At 44.1% G+C, this 18,274-nt stretch overlaps 1 protein-coding gene and 1 pseudogene across 7 annotated transcripts in view; one reads left to right on the plus strand and one right to left on the minus strand.

Moving 5' to 3' along the window:
- The window catches only part of LOC121582212 (rho GTPase-activating protein 23), a 79,043-nt gene that overhangs the window by 57,013 nt on the left and 3,756 nt on the right, over positions 1-18,274 (plus strand). For 4 of the 7 annotated variants that reach the window (XM_045215182.1, XM_045215100.1, XM_045215128.1 and 1 more), the window contains exons 7-22: positions 133-750; positions 4,097-4,291; positions 4,655-4,763; positions 4,894-4,933; positions 5,091-5,228; positions 5,870-6,184; positions 6,480-6,541; positions 6,781-6,887; positions 7,164-7,270; positions 7,708-7,860; positions 13,197-13,275; positions 13,426-13,499; positions 13,714-13,803; positions 14,083-14,208; positions 14,552-14,596; positions 17,886-17,985. In XM_045215182.1, the coding sequence (XP_045071117.1) occupies positions 133-750; positions 4,097-4,291; positions 4,655-4,763; positions 4,894-4,933; positions 5,091-5,228; positions 5,870-6,184; positions 6,480-6,541; positions 6,781-6,887; positions 7,164-7,270; positions 7,708-7,860; positions 13,197-13,275; positions 13,426-13,499; positions 13,714-13,803; positions 14,083-14,208; positions 14,552-14,596; positions 17,886-17,985 (2,358 nt within the window). The remainder of the gene's footprint in view (positions 1-132; positions 751-4,096; positions 4,292-4,654; positions 4,764-4,893; positions 4,934-5,090; positions 5,229-5,869; positions 6,185-6,479; positions 6,542-6,780; positions 6,888-7,163; positions 7,271-7,707; positions 7,861-13,196; positions 13,276-13,425; positions 13,500-13,713; positions 13,804-14,082; positions 14,209-14,551; positions 14,597-17,885; positions 17,986-18,274) is intronic. The other 3 variants (XM_045215163.1, XM_045215252.1, XM_045215213.1) reach the window with 2 other exon arrangements.
- Positions 11,387-12,195, minus strand: LOC121564404 (annotated as a pseudogene).

An 18,274-nucleotide genomic window follows, 5' to 3' on the forward strand; every position in this document is an offset into this window, starting at 1 on the left:
ACTAACATGCTTTAAAATCCATGAGGGGGTTTAAGCAAGTGCACGCTTTTAGGAGGAGGGTAAGGAATTGGAATTCAGCCAGTACCTCTCCTGCTGTACTTAGCCTATATTATGTCTACCTTTTCCCCACAGCCACAGCCCCCTCCATTGGTCGGCAGACCCAGCAGCAGCATGTGGCTGAGCCCCAGACCCAGAGCAGGAGGTTGGAGGAAGAGGAGCTGGTGGGCTACAAGAGTTACAGCCCCTCCTTCTGCCGCAAGGCCAGCCACCTCCTCCAACAGGCCCACTCCTTCAGAGAACCCACCTACATTGGACCCCACCTCAACTGGGTACCCAGTGCCAAAACTAGCCTCTCGGACTGCGAGGGAGGCGGGATAGGAGGGGGGATGGTAGTTCCTCGTCCTTCCTCCACCCCGGCCATCATCCCTTCTTCGTCAGAGGATGAGAGAGTGAGGCTGGGGGAGGAGACGTTGTCCCCACTCCCTCTGGGCCAGGAGGTGGTGCTGAGGCAGAAGCCCCCTACGGGGCGTCGGATCCCCATGCACGCCCTCCTTCACCCCCACTACGCCCTCCCCGTGGATTCGGCCGAGCCCCCCGTCGGGCTGCTGCCCTCCCCCAGCACCCCCACTGCAGGGACACCCTCGCCCGTCTGTGGTGGTCCCAGAATGGGGGACAGTCTACAGAGGCCCAACGGTAGCCTGCAACCCCACCACAGCACACCCGACTCCCTGGCCTCTATTCCCTTTATAGGTTAGTAGTTAGTACCCCACCCTACCCTCCAACTTCCGCCTTCCTCCCTTCCCTTTTCTTTATGAATAGTGGGGGGGGGGGCTTTATACATTTATACCAGGGTTAAATTCCAATTCCAATTTTCTTCAATGCTTTTCAATGAGAATAACAATGTATTTAACCCCAACTGTGCTGTACACTGAGTATACCAAACATTAGGAACACCCTCCTAATATTGAGTTCCACACCCCCCACCCCCCCACCCCCCACCCCCCTTTTGCCCTCAGAACAGACTAAATTCGTCAGGGCATGGACAAATGCTTCCCACTGTTGTGTCATGTTGGCTGGATGTCCTTTGGGTGGTGGACCATTCTTGATACACACAGGAAACTGTTGAGCGTGAAAAACCCAGCAGTGGTTCTTGACACAAACCAGTGTGCCTGGCACCTACTACCATACCCTGTTCAAAGGCACTTACATTTGTTGTCTTGCCCAATCACTCTCTGAATGGGACACATAAACAATCCATGTCTCAATTGTCTCAAGGCTTAAGAAACCTTCTTTAACCTGTTTCCTCCCCTTCACCTTCACTGATTGAAGTGGATTTAGCAAATTACATGAATAAGGATCATAGCTTTCACCTGGATTCACCTGGTCAGTCTATGTCATGGAAAGAGCAAGTGTTCTTACTGTTTTGTATACTCAGTGTACACTCATATACTGTACTAAGTTATATGTTACTGTTGAAGTCGGAAGTTTACATACACCTTAGCCAAATACATTTAAACTCAGTTTTTCACAATTCCTGACATTTAATCCTAGTAAAAATTACCTGTCTTAGGTCAGTTAGGATCACCACTTTATTTTAAGAATGTGAAATGTCAGAATAATAGTAGAGAGAATGATTTATGGGTCCTGTGTAGCTCAGTTGGTAGAGCATGGCGCTTGCAACGCCAGGGTTGTGGGTTCGATTCCCACAGGGGGCCAGTATGAAAAGAAAATGTATGCACTCACTAACTGTAAGTCGCTCTGGATAAGAGCGTCTGCTAAAATGTAAATGTATTTCTGCTTTTATTTCTTTCATCACATTCCCAGTGGGTCAGAAGTTTACAGTGAGGGAAAAAGTATTTGATCCCCTACTGATTTTGTACGTTTGCCCACTGACAAAGACATGATCAGTCTATAATTTTAATTGTAGGTTTATTTGAACAGTGAGAGACAGAATAACAACAACAAAATCCAGAAAAACATGTCGAAAATGTTATAAATTGATTTGCATTTTAATGAGGGAAATAAGTATTTGACCCCTCTGCAAAACATGACTTAGTACTTGGTGGCAAAACCCTTGTTGGCAATCACAGAGGTCAGACGTTTCTTGTAGTTGGCCACCAGGTTTGCACACATCTCAGAAGGGATTTTGTTCCACTCCTCTTTGCAGATCTTCTCCAAGTCACTATGGTTTCGAGGCTGACGTTTGGCAACTCGAACCTTCAGCTCCCTCCACAGATTTTCTATGAGATTAAGGTCTGGAGACTGGCTAGGCCACTCCAGGACCTTAATGTGCTTCTTCTTGAGCCACTCCTTTGTTGCCTTGGCTGTGTGTTTTGGGTCATTGTCGTGCTGGAATACCCATCCACGACCCATTTTCAATGCCCTGGCTGAGGGAAGGAGGTTCTCACCCAAGATTTGACGGTACATGGCCCCGTCCATCATCCCCTTGATGCGGTGAAGTTGTCCTGTCCCCTTAGCAGAAAAACACCCCCAAAGCATAATGTTTCCACCTCCATGTTTGACGTGGGGATGGTGTTCTTGGGGTCATAGGCAGCATTCCTCCTCCTCCAAACACGGTGAGTTGAGTTGATGCCAAAGAGCTCCATTTTGGTCTCATCTGACCACAACACTTTCACCCAGTTCTCCTCTGAATCATTCAGATGTTCATTGGCAAACTTCAGACGGGCCTGTATATGTGCTTTCTTGAGCAGGGGGACCTTGCGGGCGCTGCAGGATTTCAGTCCTTCACGGCGTTGTGTGTTACCAATTGTTTTCTTGGTGACTATGGTCCCAGCTGCCTTGAGATCATTGACAAGATCCTCCCGTGTAGTTCTGGGCTGATTCCTCACCGTTCTCATGATCATTGCAACTCCAATGATGAGTTGCAATGGTGAGATCTTGCATGGAGCCCCAGGACGAGGGAGATTGACAGTTATTTTGTGTTTCTTCCATTTGCGAATAATCGCACCAACTGTTGTCACCATCTCACCAAGCTGCTTGGCGATGGTCTTGTAGCCCATTCCAGCCTTGTGTAGGTCTACAATCTTGTCCCTGACATCCTTGGAGAGCTCTTTGGTCTTGGCCATGGTGGAGAGTTTGGAATCTGATTGATTGATTGCTTCTGTGGACAGGTCTTTTATACAGGTAACAAGCTGAGATTAGGAGCACTCCCTTTAAGAGTGTGATCCTAATCTCAGCTCGTTACCTGTATAAAAGACACCTGGGAGCCAGAAATCTTTCTGATTGAGAGGGGGTCAAATACTTATTTCCCTCATTAAAATGCAAATCAATTTATAACATTTTTGACATGAGTTTTTCTGGATTTTTTTGTTGTTATTCTGTCTCTCACTGTTCAAATAAACCTACCATTAAAATTATAGTCTGATCATTTCGTTGTCAGTGGGCAAACGTACAAAATCAGCAGGGGATCAAATACTTTTTTCCCTCACTCAATTAGTATTTGGTAGCATTGCCTTTAAATTGTTTAACTTGGGTCAAACGTTTCGGGTAGCCTTCCACAAGCTTCCCACAATAAATTGGGTGAATTTTGGCCCTTTCATCCTGACAGAGCTGGTGTAACTGAGTCAGGTTTGTAGGCCTCCTTGCTCGCACACACCTTTTCAGTTCTGCCCACAAATGTTCTATAGGATTGAGGTCAGGGCTTTGTGATGGCCACTCCAATACCTTGACTTTGTTGTCCTTAAGCCAAATTTGTGGAGTGGTTGAAAAACAAGTTTTAATGACTCCAACCTAAGTGTATGTAAACTTCCGACTTCAACTGTATATGTGTATAACTGAGTAAATGTCCTTGTAACTTGAAACTGTTAGTGTAGTGTATGTGTGTAAGTGTTCTGTGTCCAGAGAAATATATATTTTTACACACATATTACCTACAGTGTGCTTGTATAGTAACACCTATGTATGTCTCTGGGGAGTGTGTCTGTAACATGAATCTGTCTATCCATTGGTGTAACTCACTAGTACATTTTGACTCTCCCATAGAAATATGCTATTTTATATGGGAAATAATACTTATATTTCTATTATGACTCTCTTCCTCGTTGACCTCTGACCTCTAACCCCTGACCCCTCACAGATGACCCCATCAGCCCTAGCGCTGACCTACGTGCCCGCCACGTACCCGCCTGCTCCGTGGTGTCCTCCTCCAGTGCCCTGTGCCCTCTTGTGCCCTCTTTGCCCTGTGCCCTCACCTCTAGTACCACTACTGTCTCCCCTGTCACCCTCTCCTCCTCCACCTCCCCCCTCGTCAAGCTCCGCTCCCAGGACTGCAGTGAGTGTCCCCCATTCTCCTCACCTCTCCTCGCCATACCTCCATCACTTCCTTTAGAACGATTTCCCCCGTTTTGATATGTAGACCTGTTTTCACTTCTACAACGACTGCTGTCGATATCCCCAGTCAGTCGATACAGGTTCACATGTCAAAACAAGGAAAATTGTACTTAAACCTCAAACCCCCTTCAACTGCCCTCCATCTCCAGGCTCAATGTGTTCTGTGTTTGCTTCTTTCTGACATGTCTAGAATGCCTTCCATTTTGAGCTATCTCACTTCACTGTGTTCTTTTTGCATGTCTTCAGTTCCCTCCCTACTGATTTCTCTCTCTCTCATCATGTCTCTCTCTTTCTTTCTGAGAAGGCAGTATCAAAAGCCGCCGTTCCTCCTACCTGCTGGCCATTACCACAGAGCGCTCCAAGTCATGTGACGAGGGCCTCAACACCTTCCGGGAGGAAGGCCGTGTCTTCTCGTGAGTTTGGCCACTGGTTGTCTGAAGACTAAATACTGTAGAAGACTATATGTAGAGGTCAAAAAGGTCAGGTCAGTCTATTTTTTTCTGTGCAGTCAGTCATGCATCATTCTCAAATATCTTTCCACAGGAGACTACCAAAAAGGGTGAAGAGCTTTTTCACTGATGGAGTGAGTATTATCTCTTTGCTGTTTCATCTCTTATTTGATCATTAGTTTTATTTTGTCTGCATCAGCTTTGCACCAATCACATTAGAACTGCACGTGATTGTGTGATCTAATTGGCTCTGAGCTGTGGTTGTGTGGTGTGATTGGCTGTGTATTCCAGTCTCTGGAGAGTCTGCGTGCTGCAGAGGAGGCGCGGTCGAAACGTCACTCCACCTCCGAGCTGGGGACCATCACCTTCAGTGACGTACGCAAGGACGGCTGGCTTCACTACAAACAGATCCTCACGGAGAAGGGCAAAGTAATACACACACACGTTTGTTTTACTATCCTTGTGGGGACCAAACAATTAATTCCCATTCAATTAATTAAAGTCCCATGATGGTAGTGACTGCCTATTACCACTTATCACTTCTTAACCATCATTTATTCACATTACTTTAACTTAATCAAATATTTCAGTTGTTGTGTATATTACATTCGTTTTATTTGATGACTTTATTATTTCATTCCAAGTCTCAACTCTATAGAGCTGCTGCCTATGCGGTCTGACAAAATCATTATTTTAGTAGTTCTTCAAAGTAAATATGGCATACTTTTATGACTGCTATCAATCACTAAGATCAAGTGTTTTTAGGTAGAGATATTGTACCTCGCGAAGCAGCTGCTCTCTATCCCTCTCGATCACGCATGCTTCTGTCTCTTCTCTCTCTCTCTCCGTGTCTGCCCTACACTAACCTAATGTAGCAGGCGTAAAAGAAACACACAGACCGGACAAGTAGGCGCGCAATGGATTATGGTCATTGTGCTTAATTACCATGTTTTCTGCGCTAAACTATGTAGAATATTGAGCTCACAGAAAAAACCTGAAAGAAATATAATTTAACTGACCTCTCTCTCTCTCTCTCTCTCTCTCTCTCTCTCTCACTCCACCAACCACAGAAGGTGGGCGGCGGCATGCGTCCATGGAAGCGCGTCTTCTCCGTGCTGCGCTCCTACCGCCTCTTGCTCTACAAAGACAAGCGGGAGGCGGTCCTCCATGGGGCAGGGGCGGGACCTGGCCACGGGGAGGATGAGCACCCTCCAATCAGCATCCGCGGCTGCTTGATTGACATCGCCTATAGCGAAACCAAGCGTAAGCACGCTCTGAGGCTGACCACTCAGGACTTCTGTGAGTACCTGTTGCAGGCTGAGGACAGAGAAGACATGCTGGGATGGATCCGGGTCATCAGAGAGAACAGCAAGACAGACAACGAGGTAGGTGATAATAATAAACTGAGGAAGAGTGCCTCATAGAGATACAATATAATACGTATATTGTGTTCTGTTTGATTCTGTGGAGGGCCCACTCTCCAGTCTTTCCCAATGTTTTAGGGCCCCCAAAGCAACATTCAGGTCGTCTGGTATCAAATTGACAACTGAAACCAATAGAAACAAAATTCTCCTAGATGAGGGGGGAACAGAACTAGGCAGGATAGCTTATTTTTTGTATGTAAACAACATAATATGTAATCAACATAATATACAAAACTGTCTTTTGTGTGTGTTTCAGGAGCTGGGTTTTTCCAGACAAGCACTCATCAACAAGAAGCTCAATGACTACAGGAAACAAAGGTAAGCTACGCACCCCTAACCACACTCACTTAATACTAAGCGTTTACACACTAAATCCATGTAAACTGCTTTACACTTTTCCCAAATGTCAATACCCTCTTACAAATTTTATTTTTCCCTTTCGGTTCCTGGCACAAATGCTAGAGTAAATCTTGCCGTCATTACATTTGTCGTTATGTTCATCGGCCTTTTGTTGTCTGCCAATGCAATATTCTAGCCCTCGTTTTGTCTCCATCCAGTCCAACAGGCAATAAGCCAGACACCTCTCCCAGGGCCCATCGCATGATGCCCCCCTTCCTCCTGGCCAAGACAGACAACGCTTTCATGAACCGCTCCTCCAGCAAAGGTGAGTGGCACACATACCACAGTCCCATGGCACAAGCATGGCATAAAGGTTCCTTGTATCAGGGTAGTGTTCATTAGGCACCAAACGGAAGAAAACAGACTGAAACCAGGAGGGTAACAAACACTGTTTTTCATTTTCCACTACAAAATGTTGGCTTAGTGCATGATTTTAGGACAGTACCAAGCCATTGCATTTTTTCAGGAGTTTGCTGTACTTATATTAAGGGCTGCTTTGTAAATTGTCTGTCTTCTCTTTCTGTTTGTCTGTCTGTTGTAGACGAGAGCAAGGGTCCATGGGGTATCATAATGAAGAAAGCCAAGAAGACAGGCCCCAAGGTGTTTGGAGTGCGACTTGAGGACTGTCAACCTGCTGTTAACAACAAGGTTCGTCGATTGTCGATCAACTCTGTTCTTCGATCACATTTACATATTCCTTATCTCTCTTCCCTTATCTCAATGTGATAATGGGGTATGTCACCCCATGACATGCAAACGCCTCAAGACCTAGTGAAAAGCGCAATAATGCATAATCCATTCAGCCATTATCCATTGCTACTTTTATCATATTATCTGGTAATGTGTTGCTATACCTTTCTCATTCTCTTGAGAATTTGTCTATGAAACAAAAATGTATTAATTACTAACATCCTTCTCTCTCTCTCTCTCTCTCTCTCTCGCTCCTTCTTTCTCTCTCTCTCTCTCTCTCTCTCTCTCTCTCTCTCTCTCTCTCTCTCTCTCTCTCTCTCTCTCTCTCTCTCTCTCTCTCTCTCTCTCTCTCTCTCTCTCTCTCCCCCTCCATCTACTCTCTCTTTCTCCCCCAGTTTGTCCCTCTGATCGTGGAGCTGTGCTGTGGGCTGGTGGAGAGCATGGGTCTGGAGTACACTGGCGTCTACAGGGTGCCCGGCAACAATGCCATGGTGTCCAACCTGCAGGAGCAGCTCAACAAGGGCCTGGAGATCAACATTACTGAGGAGGTGTGTGTGGGGGGGTTTATGTGTGTGTGTGCGTGTGTGTGTTTGTGTGCATTACAACATACAACAAAGAGGGACAGAAAGAGAGACTGAGAGAGTAAGAAGGACAGGGACATTAAATAGCTAAGGAAAGTAAGGAAACTTCTCATATTCACATTTGTCTTACAGTACATTTGGCTTTTTACCCTATTTTTTACAATAAACTTTGGTACTTGTATCATCAAGGTCTAACCTTATCTAGACATGGCAGAGTCAATCATGAATTAAAAAATGTAAGAAGTACTTTTATATTAATATAAAAAATATATAATTCCAGTTAGAGGGAGCCAAAATTGGGTTTTCCACAGCAATGTTCTCAGAGTTTTGTGCTTTTTGTGTAAAACAATTTCTTCACATTTCTTCTTCGGTGAAGGAAGTACCCAGGACCCCCATCCCTCTGTTGGCTTCAAGCTTCAGTGTTTGGGACAGATTTCTGTCCAGCTTTAGCCTGGTGTGGCTCCTGGACTCGAATGGACAGTCGTGGGCAGTATGTCCAAACTTCAAGTTTTGTTACGATGTCGCCAGCTGCGTATGTTGTGTCCCTGAAAGAGGGGATATAAAAAAAAATGTGCAAGGACAACGAAGCTTGCTTCAGTCACATTTGTAATGAAAGAGAAGCTTGCTGTGTGCTCCCCCTATAGGAATTCCTAGACATCAACAAACAAACTGTGCAGACATGAAAAGAGCACAGAGATTGTATAATCACACTCAGATGAATGATGAGCATTTTTCTTGCTAGTACACTTTATGGTGCTGTACGAATATACTGTATTTCTTTAAGGCACATTTAATTATACTGAGGCTTGCTCATGGCTCTGGCTGCGTCTGCAGTGGCAGCACGTGATCGCTTGCCCAAGGCTTGGGTGGCCATCCACTGAGCGGGCTTTATGTCAGACACCTGCGTCGCCCAGTGAGGGCTGGGACTCAGCTGAGCCAGTTTGTTGCTGAAGTAGTAAGCAGCAACATTGGTCTTGGCTAGGGCTGTGGCGGTCATGAAATTTTGTCAGCCGGTGATTGTCAAGCAAATAACTGCCGGTCTCATGGTAATTGACCGTTAATTAACATAAACATTTAGCATCTAGGCCATATGTTTTGATAAGGTTTGTCTCACAACTAAAGTGGCCAAATAACTTCTTAAAATTAAGCACATTAATCCACTTTACAACCGGTGTAGAGCCTAACTGGCATACATAGGCGGCACATGAGTTCGGGGAAGATAATTTTCACAATAAAAATTCACTTTATAATAAAGCATTAGGTGTGGGAGTGTTTGATTAGATTTTTGATTACATTTGCATTGACGTCAGCGTGATTAGAGGGACAATAGAGTGCTGAGGACCAGGCAGTTAGCAAGTTTGGTAGGCTACTAATGACCAGCAGCAGCATCAGAGCTTGGAGAAGCCTAGTTACCTTGACTAAACAGTCACGTGGAATTTGACTGCCGTCATGACTCGTGACCGCCGGTGTGGCAGTAATACGGTCAGCGTAACAGCCCTAGTCTGTTTCTCAATCAAATGTTCATGACTCATGTCCAAGTTGGATATATGATTTACTTGTGGAATGGGAGGCTGGCAGGGGTTGAATTTGGGGTTGGGCAGGGCCATGGCACTGACCATCCTCTGCTTGTACCTGTTGGCCAGGTATTGTTGGTGCTGTGCCTTGCTCTGAGCCGGGGCCAGAGCGGCTTGGTACCCACGATACGGCCATTCATTTCTGTCACAGCCTGGGTGGCCTCCTTCGGGGGAGGAGAGGGAAACAAAGCCTTTGCTGCGGCCACCCTCTGTCATTACCTTGGCACTGATGATTGTTTACAAATGCAGAAAACTCCTTCCTTAAACTGTGATCATCAAAGGCATCATCCAGGTTCTTTACAAAGAGGTTGATACCTCTGTATCTAGCCTTTGGGTCATGCTTCATTTGCCCAAACTTGGGTTCCAGCACGGTCTGGCGCTATGATTTCTTCTGGGCGTGGCACACATACAGTCGTGGTCAAAGGTTTTGAGAATGACACAAATATAAATTTTCGCAAAGTCTGCTGCCTCAGTTTTTATGATGGCAATTTGCATATACTCCAGAATGTTATGAAGAGTGATCAGATGAATTGCAATTAATTGCAAAGTCCCTCTTTGCCATGAAAATGAACTTAATCCCCAAAAAACATTTCCACTGCATTTCTGCCCTGCCACAATAGGACCAGCAGCCATCATGTCAGTGATTCTCTCGTTAACACAGATGAGAGTGTTGACGAGGACAAGGCTGGAGATCACTCTGTCATGCTGATTGAGTTAGAATAACAGACTGGAAGCTTTAAAAGGAGGGTGGTGCTTGAAATCATTGTTCTTCCTCTGTTAACCATGGTTACCTGCAAGGAAACACGTGCCGTCATCATTGCTTTGCACAAAAAGGGCTTCACAGGCAAGGATATTGCTGCTAATAAGATTGCACCTAAATCAACCATTTATCGGATCATCAAGAACTTCAAGGAGAGAGGTTCAATTGTTGTGAAGAAGGCTTCAGGGCGCCCAAGAAAGTCCAGCAAGCGCCAGGACCATCTCCTAAAGTTGATTCAGCTGCGGGATCGGGGCACCACCAGTGCAGAGCTTGCTCAGGAATGGCAGCAGGCAGGTGTGAGTGCATCTGCACGCACAGCGAGGCGAAGACTTTTGGAGGATAGCCTGTTGTGAAGAATGGCAGAAAAGAAGCCACTTCTCTCCAGGAAAAAAATCAGTGACAGACTGATATTCTGCAAAAGGTACAGGTATTGGACTGCTGAGGACTGGGGTAAAGTAATTTCCTCTGATGAATCCCCTTTCCGATTGTTTGGGGCATCCGGAAAACACCTTGTCCGGAGAAGACAAGGTGAGCGCTACCATCAGTCCTGTGTCATGCCAACAGTAAAGCATCCTGCCAATTTTGCCTAAGAACACAGCCATGAATAAAGAATGGTACCAACACATCCTCCGAGAGCAACTTCTCCCAACCATCCAAGAACAGTTTGGTGACGAACAATGCCTTTTCCAGCATGATGGAGCACCTTGCCATAAGGCAAAAGTGATAACTAAGTGGCTCGGGGAACAAAACATTGACATTTTGGATCCATGGCCAGGAAACTCCCCAGACCTTAATCCCATTGAGAACTTAATATAATAATAATATTATAATATAATATAACTTGTTGTCAATTCTAAAGAGGCGGGTGGACAAACAAAAACCCACAGATTCTGACAAACTTCAAGCATTGATTATGCAAGAATGGGCTGCCATAAGTCAGGATGTGACCCAGAAGTTAATTGACAGCATGCCAGGGTGGATTGCAGAGGTCTTGATAAAGAAGGGTCAACACTGCAAATATTGACTCTTTGCATAAACGTAATGTAATTGTCAATAAAAGCCTTTGACACTTATGGAATGCTTGTAATTATACTTCAGTATACCATAGTAACATCTGACAAAAATATCTAAAAACACTGAAGCAGCAAACTTTGTGAAGACCAATACTTGTGTCATTCTCAAAACTTTTGACCATGACTGTAGATCCTCCTCCCATTCAGCTCCTTCCTGTTCATTTCATTCACAGTTCTCTGTGTATCCTAATGCCTCTCGAACCCCCTCGACTTCCCGCTATCGTCATAAACTTGACACTCACAGTTGGTCCATATTTTTCAAAAAGCTCAATCAGCTTATCATCGTTCACAACCTCTGCCAAGGTTGTTGACAAACACGTTGTTGAACTCTGGTCTTGGCTCCAAGTTCATCTGGCCTCTTGCTCTTTTTGGTCATCCAGCAACATGCCAGTGAATTTCTCAATGGCTCTATCAGCAGCCTCCTGGGTCTCGTACTGGATATAACCACAGCCCTTGGATTTCCCTTTCTCGTCACAAACTACCTTGCTAGAGTAAATGTCTCTAAATGCTGAGAAGGTCTCATACAAATTCTTATGTCCAGGTTCTTGATGAGGATGTTTCCCACCCCGCTCTTCCTCAGGGTAGGATCAGGGTCAGAACTCATGATGCGCAGATATCTTCCTTCAAGCATATCATTGCTGAACATGAGCGATGGGTAACCCGATTCCTGCAGATCTCAATTATGTCTGCCTCAGTGACATTTTGGTGGAGGTCACCAACATACAAGGAATTCATTTTGAAGATTTTGGCTCTAATTTACACGTGTTGAGGCTAGTTCAAGAGCACAGAATGACAGGTGAATGAACAGGTGTCATGTGTTGAAACCCTCGGAACTCCCTCGTTTGTGATGTCATTGTGATGAGGTGATGTCGAAGGAGTCAGGCGCAGGAGGGTAAATCACAGAATAACAGGCTTTATTCCGCAATTACAGAGTTACGCAGAAATGCGTCAAAACACTCTAGTGCGCAAAACAGGCGCACTGAAAAATACACGACACACAGGGAAATATCCCGGCGATACAAAATACACGGAGCTCCACCGAGCTTCACTATCCTCCACAATAAACAATCACACACAAAGACAAGGGGGCAGAGGGAACACTTATACAGGTACTGATGAGGGGATATGAACCAGGTGTGTGTAATAAACAAAACAAAACCAATGGAATGATGAGATGAGGAGCGACAGTGGCTAGAAGGCCGGTGACGACGAACGCCGAAGCCTGCTTGAACAAGGAGATGAGGCAACCTCGGAGGAAGTCGTGACAGTCATAAGTGATGTTGCATCAAATGCAATTCTGATGTGCCATCTTTCTTTTATTGCACCATAGTCATGTAGTTTACAGGATTTACATTGCAAACAGAAACATTTCAATTTGATTTAAATGAACAAACAAATAAATAAATGTACCTTAATCTTTATTTTATAACAGTTTGGGAAGTCAGAGAGAGAGAATGATAGAAATGTATGATTTGTTGTAACATGCTGAGGCATCACCCAAGTCCAGTAGCTACACGACTCTGGTTCCCATAGTAGCCCTCTACATGATTGTCACCAGACTCTTCATCAACCACATTCCTCTGATCAAGCCATGTACTGTCCCTCTCCATCTTTGGAGGATGCATGAACTCAAAGACTTTACCTCTATTGGTTGACTTAACAATAGCTAGGCTACTCATGATGATGTATTGCTTTTTTTTTGCTTTTGAAGCGCTTTGAGATTGTTATGAAAAGCGCTATAGAAATGTATTATTATTATTACATCTATCCTTTGATGCTTGGCGTGTATGTGAATGGAACATTTTTGGGTGGTGGGAGATTGATTGACAGGTAAAGAAAAAAAGAAAGACAGGAAAGAAAGGTAAACTATACGACTTGTTCTTCTCGCGTCCACAGAGATGGCAGGACCTGAATGTGATCAGCAGTCTCCTCAAGTCCTTCTTTAGGAAACTCCCAGAACCCCTGTTCACTGATGGTGAGTCCAAACTTAATACCTGTGTGTGTGCGTGTGTGCATGCGTGAGTGTGTGACTGCTCTGATTTTGTTCTCTCTGTGTGTGTGTGTGTGTGTTTGAGTGTGTGCTAGTGTGTGTTTTACCCCTACTCACTACACCTTCTGTCTGCAGACAAGTATAATGACTTCATTGATGCCAACCGGCTGGAGGACTCAGGGAACAGGTTGAAGAGCATGAAGAAACTGGTATGTGGCTGACAATCAAATGAAAGTAGATACTTTAATTTGGGCTTACTGTATTTGACCCCTCTCTCTCTCGTTCTCGCTCCTTATCTGTGTCTCTCCATCACTCTATTCCTCTGTCTCTCTTTCTCCCTGCATCCATCCCTCTATTCCCCTCCTTTTGTATATTCATTACCCCCCCCTTTTGCTCTCTCTCACCCCCCCTTCTCTCTCTAAGATCCATGATCTTCCAGACTACTATCACCACACTCTAAGGTTCCTGGTCTGTCATCTGAAGACAGTGGCGGATCACGCCGACAAGAACAAGGTAAGAACTGCTCTCTGGTCTGCTCTTTCAATATGGTAATTTTTTCATATCTACAGTAGTTGACTTTACAATTATAACACTGTATATCTCCCTTTCCCCTCTTGTCATCTGTATATATATTTTTCTCGCTCACTCTTTTTATATCCTTACTATTCCACCTGTCTGCATCTCTTCCCTCTTCCTCAACATGTGTTACTTTCTCTCTCTTCCTCCTTCAATAATTTTGTCCCTGCCCTCCATTTTCCCCCACTATTCACTTTCCCTCATTACACCCTCTAGATGGAGCCCAGGAACCTGGCTCTAGTGTTTGGTCCCACTCTGGTGCGTACCTCGGAGGACAATATGACCGACATGGTCACCCACATGCCCGACCGCTACAAGATCATCGAGACGCTCATCCTGCACGTAAGAACCGCAGTCAATCACCATCTGATTACTCAGTGGTCAGCTAGTGATCGTCAGACCCAGCCATCATTCCAAGGGTCTCCTATTAGTGATTTGTACATTTTTACATTTACATTTTTTGTCATTTAGCAGACACTCTTATCCAGAGCAACTTAATGGAGCAATTAGGGTTAAGTGCCTTGCTCAAGGGAACATCCACAGATTTTTTACTTAGTCAGTTTGGGGATTCAAACCAGCGACTTTTCGGTTACTGGCCCATGCTCTTAACCACTAGGCTACCTGGCGCCCTATTGTTACAATGTTACATTGTAAAGACACTCCTTTTTCTTTCTCTATTTTTCAGCATGACTGGTTCTTCAGTGATGGAGAGGTGGATAAGGATGAAAAGGTATGTGAACAGGCATGAGATTCCATAATGCCAACCTAAAGAAAAGGGGGGGGGGGGACAAGTTAGTATGACAGGTCTGGATCATCAAGCCTGCCCTTGCCATCCCCAGCTTCTCTGCAGACTCTGTGGGTAGATACTCCTCAAACAACATGTAGCACCCACCCGGGTGAAGCCGGCATCTGATAGATTTTGCTAGGGCGCCAGTGGCTCATTACACATCAATTATTGGGATAATCCAACCTTGGAGTGAGAGATCAACTCAAAACTACAACAAGCCTCTGTGATGTCCAAGGCTATGCCACCTCCAGTTTCAAATAAAAACAAAAGCTAGCTAGCCTATGGGTTATCTTGACCAAACTAACTGACTTGTCGGTCTTATGACACCGTTGAATCGATATTTAAGTGATAATGCCCGAGAAGCTGAAGAAGCTGGTGTTTGGAGGATATATTGGCAAGGGTGTTGTTAGGCCCGAGACGAAGTCGAGGGGTGGCAAACCGTCCCAATATATCCTCCAAACACTGGCTTCGAGGGCATTATCACTTTTATACAACGGTTTACCAAAATATTAAAATAATGATTGATATATTTTCATTAAAAACATTATTTTGATGAATTTATTCATACTATTTCATCCTTCCACAAGATATAGTCTCGACACAAATCTAGGGTTGCTACCCAAGCCGGCTGGTTGTTCGTTCTATCGGTTCGGTTGCCGGACAACCTTCCCTTGCTTGCTAGCTAGCCAACTACGGCTAATTTACAGTAACATCAAAATAGCCAGAATAACAACAAAGTAGCTGCATTTGCATTTGTTTAAGCTGTTTTCTAGTGACATTTATTTGTATTAATCCATAACAATGAGCTAATGAGACGCAATTCCGCCTGGCATAGATAATGTGCTCACTTGTCTGGACACTGTTGTTCAGAGGAGCTAGCCAACAACAAAGCTAACGCAATCACTTTAAACTGAAGCTGGAAAGACTGCAAACTAGCTGCACTTCGTTTCGTTTTACCTTTTTACAATTGACATTTCTTTGTATATATCCATAAAAATGATGCCAGCTGATTCATGATTTCGACTGGCTGAGAAACGCTGCCTGCCTTTCTGTCTCGTCCCGACTCCCGACACATTCATTACTATGGGACAGCTGGAGATCGAATTTGAATATTGAAACAATGTTGCAAATGTCGGATAGACAGACAGCAAGGTTTTTACAAATCTCTGCTGTTGAAAACTAAATGTTACTCTAAAAGATATGTGAGATAATGTCTAGATGCTTTTTATAGTGGAGATCAAGTTTATAAATTGCCTGGCAGGGTTGATGAGACAGTGGATTGCACAGTCAGATGGAACAGAGTACATAGGCATTTTAACGTCATAGATTTAGCCGGTGGTAACTTGTGGAATAGACACCAGCTGGAATGCGGTTTTAACCAATCAGCATTCAGGATTAGACCCACCCGTGGTATAAATAAATAATAAGTACTTACTAAGCTAACAAAATAAAAAGAATATATACAGTACCAGTCAAAAGTTTGGACACACCTACTCATTCAAGGGTTTTCTTTATTTTTACTATTTTCTACATTGTAGAATAATAGTGAAGACATCAAAACTATGAAATAACACATATAGGATCATGTAGTAACCAAAAAAGTGTTAAACAAATCAAAACATATTTTATATTTGAGATTCTTCAAAGTAGCCACCCTTTGCCTTGATGACAGCTATGCACACTCTTGGCATTCTCTCAACCAGCTTCACCTGAAGGAGTTCCCACAAATGCTGAGCACCTGTTGGCTGCTTTTCCTTCACTCTGCGGTCCAACTCATCCCAAACCATCTCAATTGGGTTGAGGTCGGGTGATTGTGTAGGCCAGGTCATATGATGCAGCACTCCATCACTCTCCTTCTTGGTCAAATAGCCCTTACACAGCCTGGAGGTGTGTTGGGTCATTGTCCTGTTGAAAAACAAATGATAGTCCCACTAAGCGCAAACCAGATGGGATGGCGTATTGCTGCAGAATGCTGTGGTAGCCATGCTGGTTAATTGTGCCTTAAATTCTAAATAAATCACAGATAGTGTCACCAGCAAAGCACCCCCACACCATCACACCTCCTCCTCCATGCTTTACGGTGGGAACTACACATGCAGAGATCATCCGTTCACCTACTCTGCGTCTCACAAAGACAAGGCTGTTGGAACCAAAAATCTCAAATTTGGACTCATCAGACCAAAGGACAGATTTCCACCAATCTAATATCCATTGCTCATGTTTCTTGGCACAAGCAAGTCTCTTCTTCTTATTGGTGACCTTTAGTAGTGGTTTCTTTGCAGCAATTCGACCATGAAGGCCTGAACAGTTGATGTTGAGATGTGTCCGTTACGTGAACTCTGTGAAGCATTTATTTGGGCTGCAATTTCTGAGGCTGGTAACTCTAATGAACTTATCCTCTGCAGCAGAGGTAACTGGGTCTTCCTTTCCAGTGGTGGTCCTCATGAGAGCCAGTTTCATCATAGCGTTTGATGGTTTTTGCGACTGCACTTGAAAAAACATTTGAAGTTCTTTACATTTTCTGGATTGACTGACCATGTCTTAAAGTAATGATGGCCTGTCGTTTCTCTTTGCTTATTTGAGCTGTTCTTGCCATAATATGGACTTGGTCTTTTACCAAATAGGGCTATCTTCTGTATAACCCCCTACCTTGTCACAACACAACTGATTGGCTCAAACGCATTAAGAAGGAAATAAATTCCACAAGTGAATTGAAATGCATTCCAGGTGACTACCTCATGAAGCTGGTTGAGAGAATGCCAAGAGTGTGCAAATCTGTCATCAATGCAAAGGGTGTGGCTACTTTGAAGAATCTCAAATATAAAATATATTTTTATTTGTTTAACACTTATTTGGTTACTACATGATTCCATATGTGTTATTTCATAGTTTTGATGTCTTCACTATTATTCCACAATATAGTAAATAGTTAAAATAAAGAAAAACCCTTGAATGAGTAGTTGTGTCCAAACTTTTGACTGGTACTGTATAGAAACAAAATGCTGTCATAAAACATAAACAATAACATATTTACAACTCTCTGCCTAGGCGACTTCACGCCGCCATGGCAACCACGGAACTCTATCTGTCTGTCTCCTTGTGTCTGTCTGTTCATCCATCTGTCTGTCTATTGTTAAATCAGTCTTTATGTCTGTCGTTATGTCTGTGTATGTGGTCATGTCTTTCTTCCTGTGTTTTTCACTTGAATGTCTATGTTGCTGTGTGTCTGCAGGCCCCAGTGGATATTAAAAGGGATATGCAACCGGTCCCCAACATCGATCACCTGCTCTCCAACATCGGGAGAACAGGGCTGCCTGGAGGTGAGGCTTCAGGTGAGGGGACATGAAATCATAGAAATAGAATGAGAACAAACAGAAGTTGATGCTGGATAGTGAAAAATGCCAAAAAAGCTTTTTTGCTAAAATAATGTCCAGAAGTAATCAAGGCACTCTCATGTAGTAAAATGTTTTTGTCACTCTGATTGTGTCACCCTGATAAAGGCCTTTGTAGCCGCAACGTGTCAGTGCGTTTTTATTATTTTTTGTTTGTTATTCTTGCTATGCATAAGCCATAAAAAATAAAGGCTTTAGAATGTTTTCGCTGCATGAGATTGCCTTGATT

The sequence above is a fragment of the Coregonus clupeaformis genome, chromosome 1 (genome assembly GCF_020615455.1).
Source record: "Coregonus clupeaformis isolate EN_2021a chromosome 1, ASM2061545v1, whole genome shotgun sequence".
NCBI lineage: Eukaryota > Metazoa > Chordata > Actinopteri > Salmoniformes > Salmonidae > Coregonus > Coregonus clupeaformis.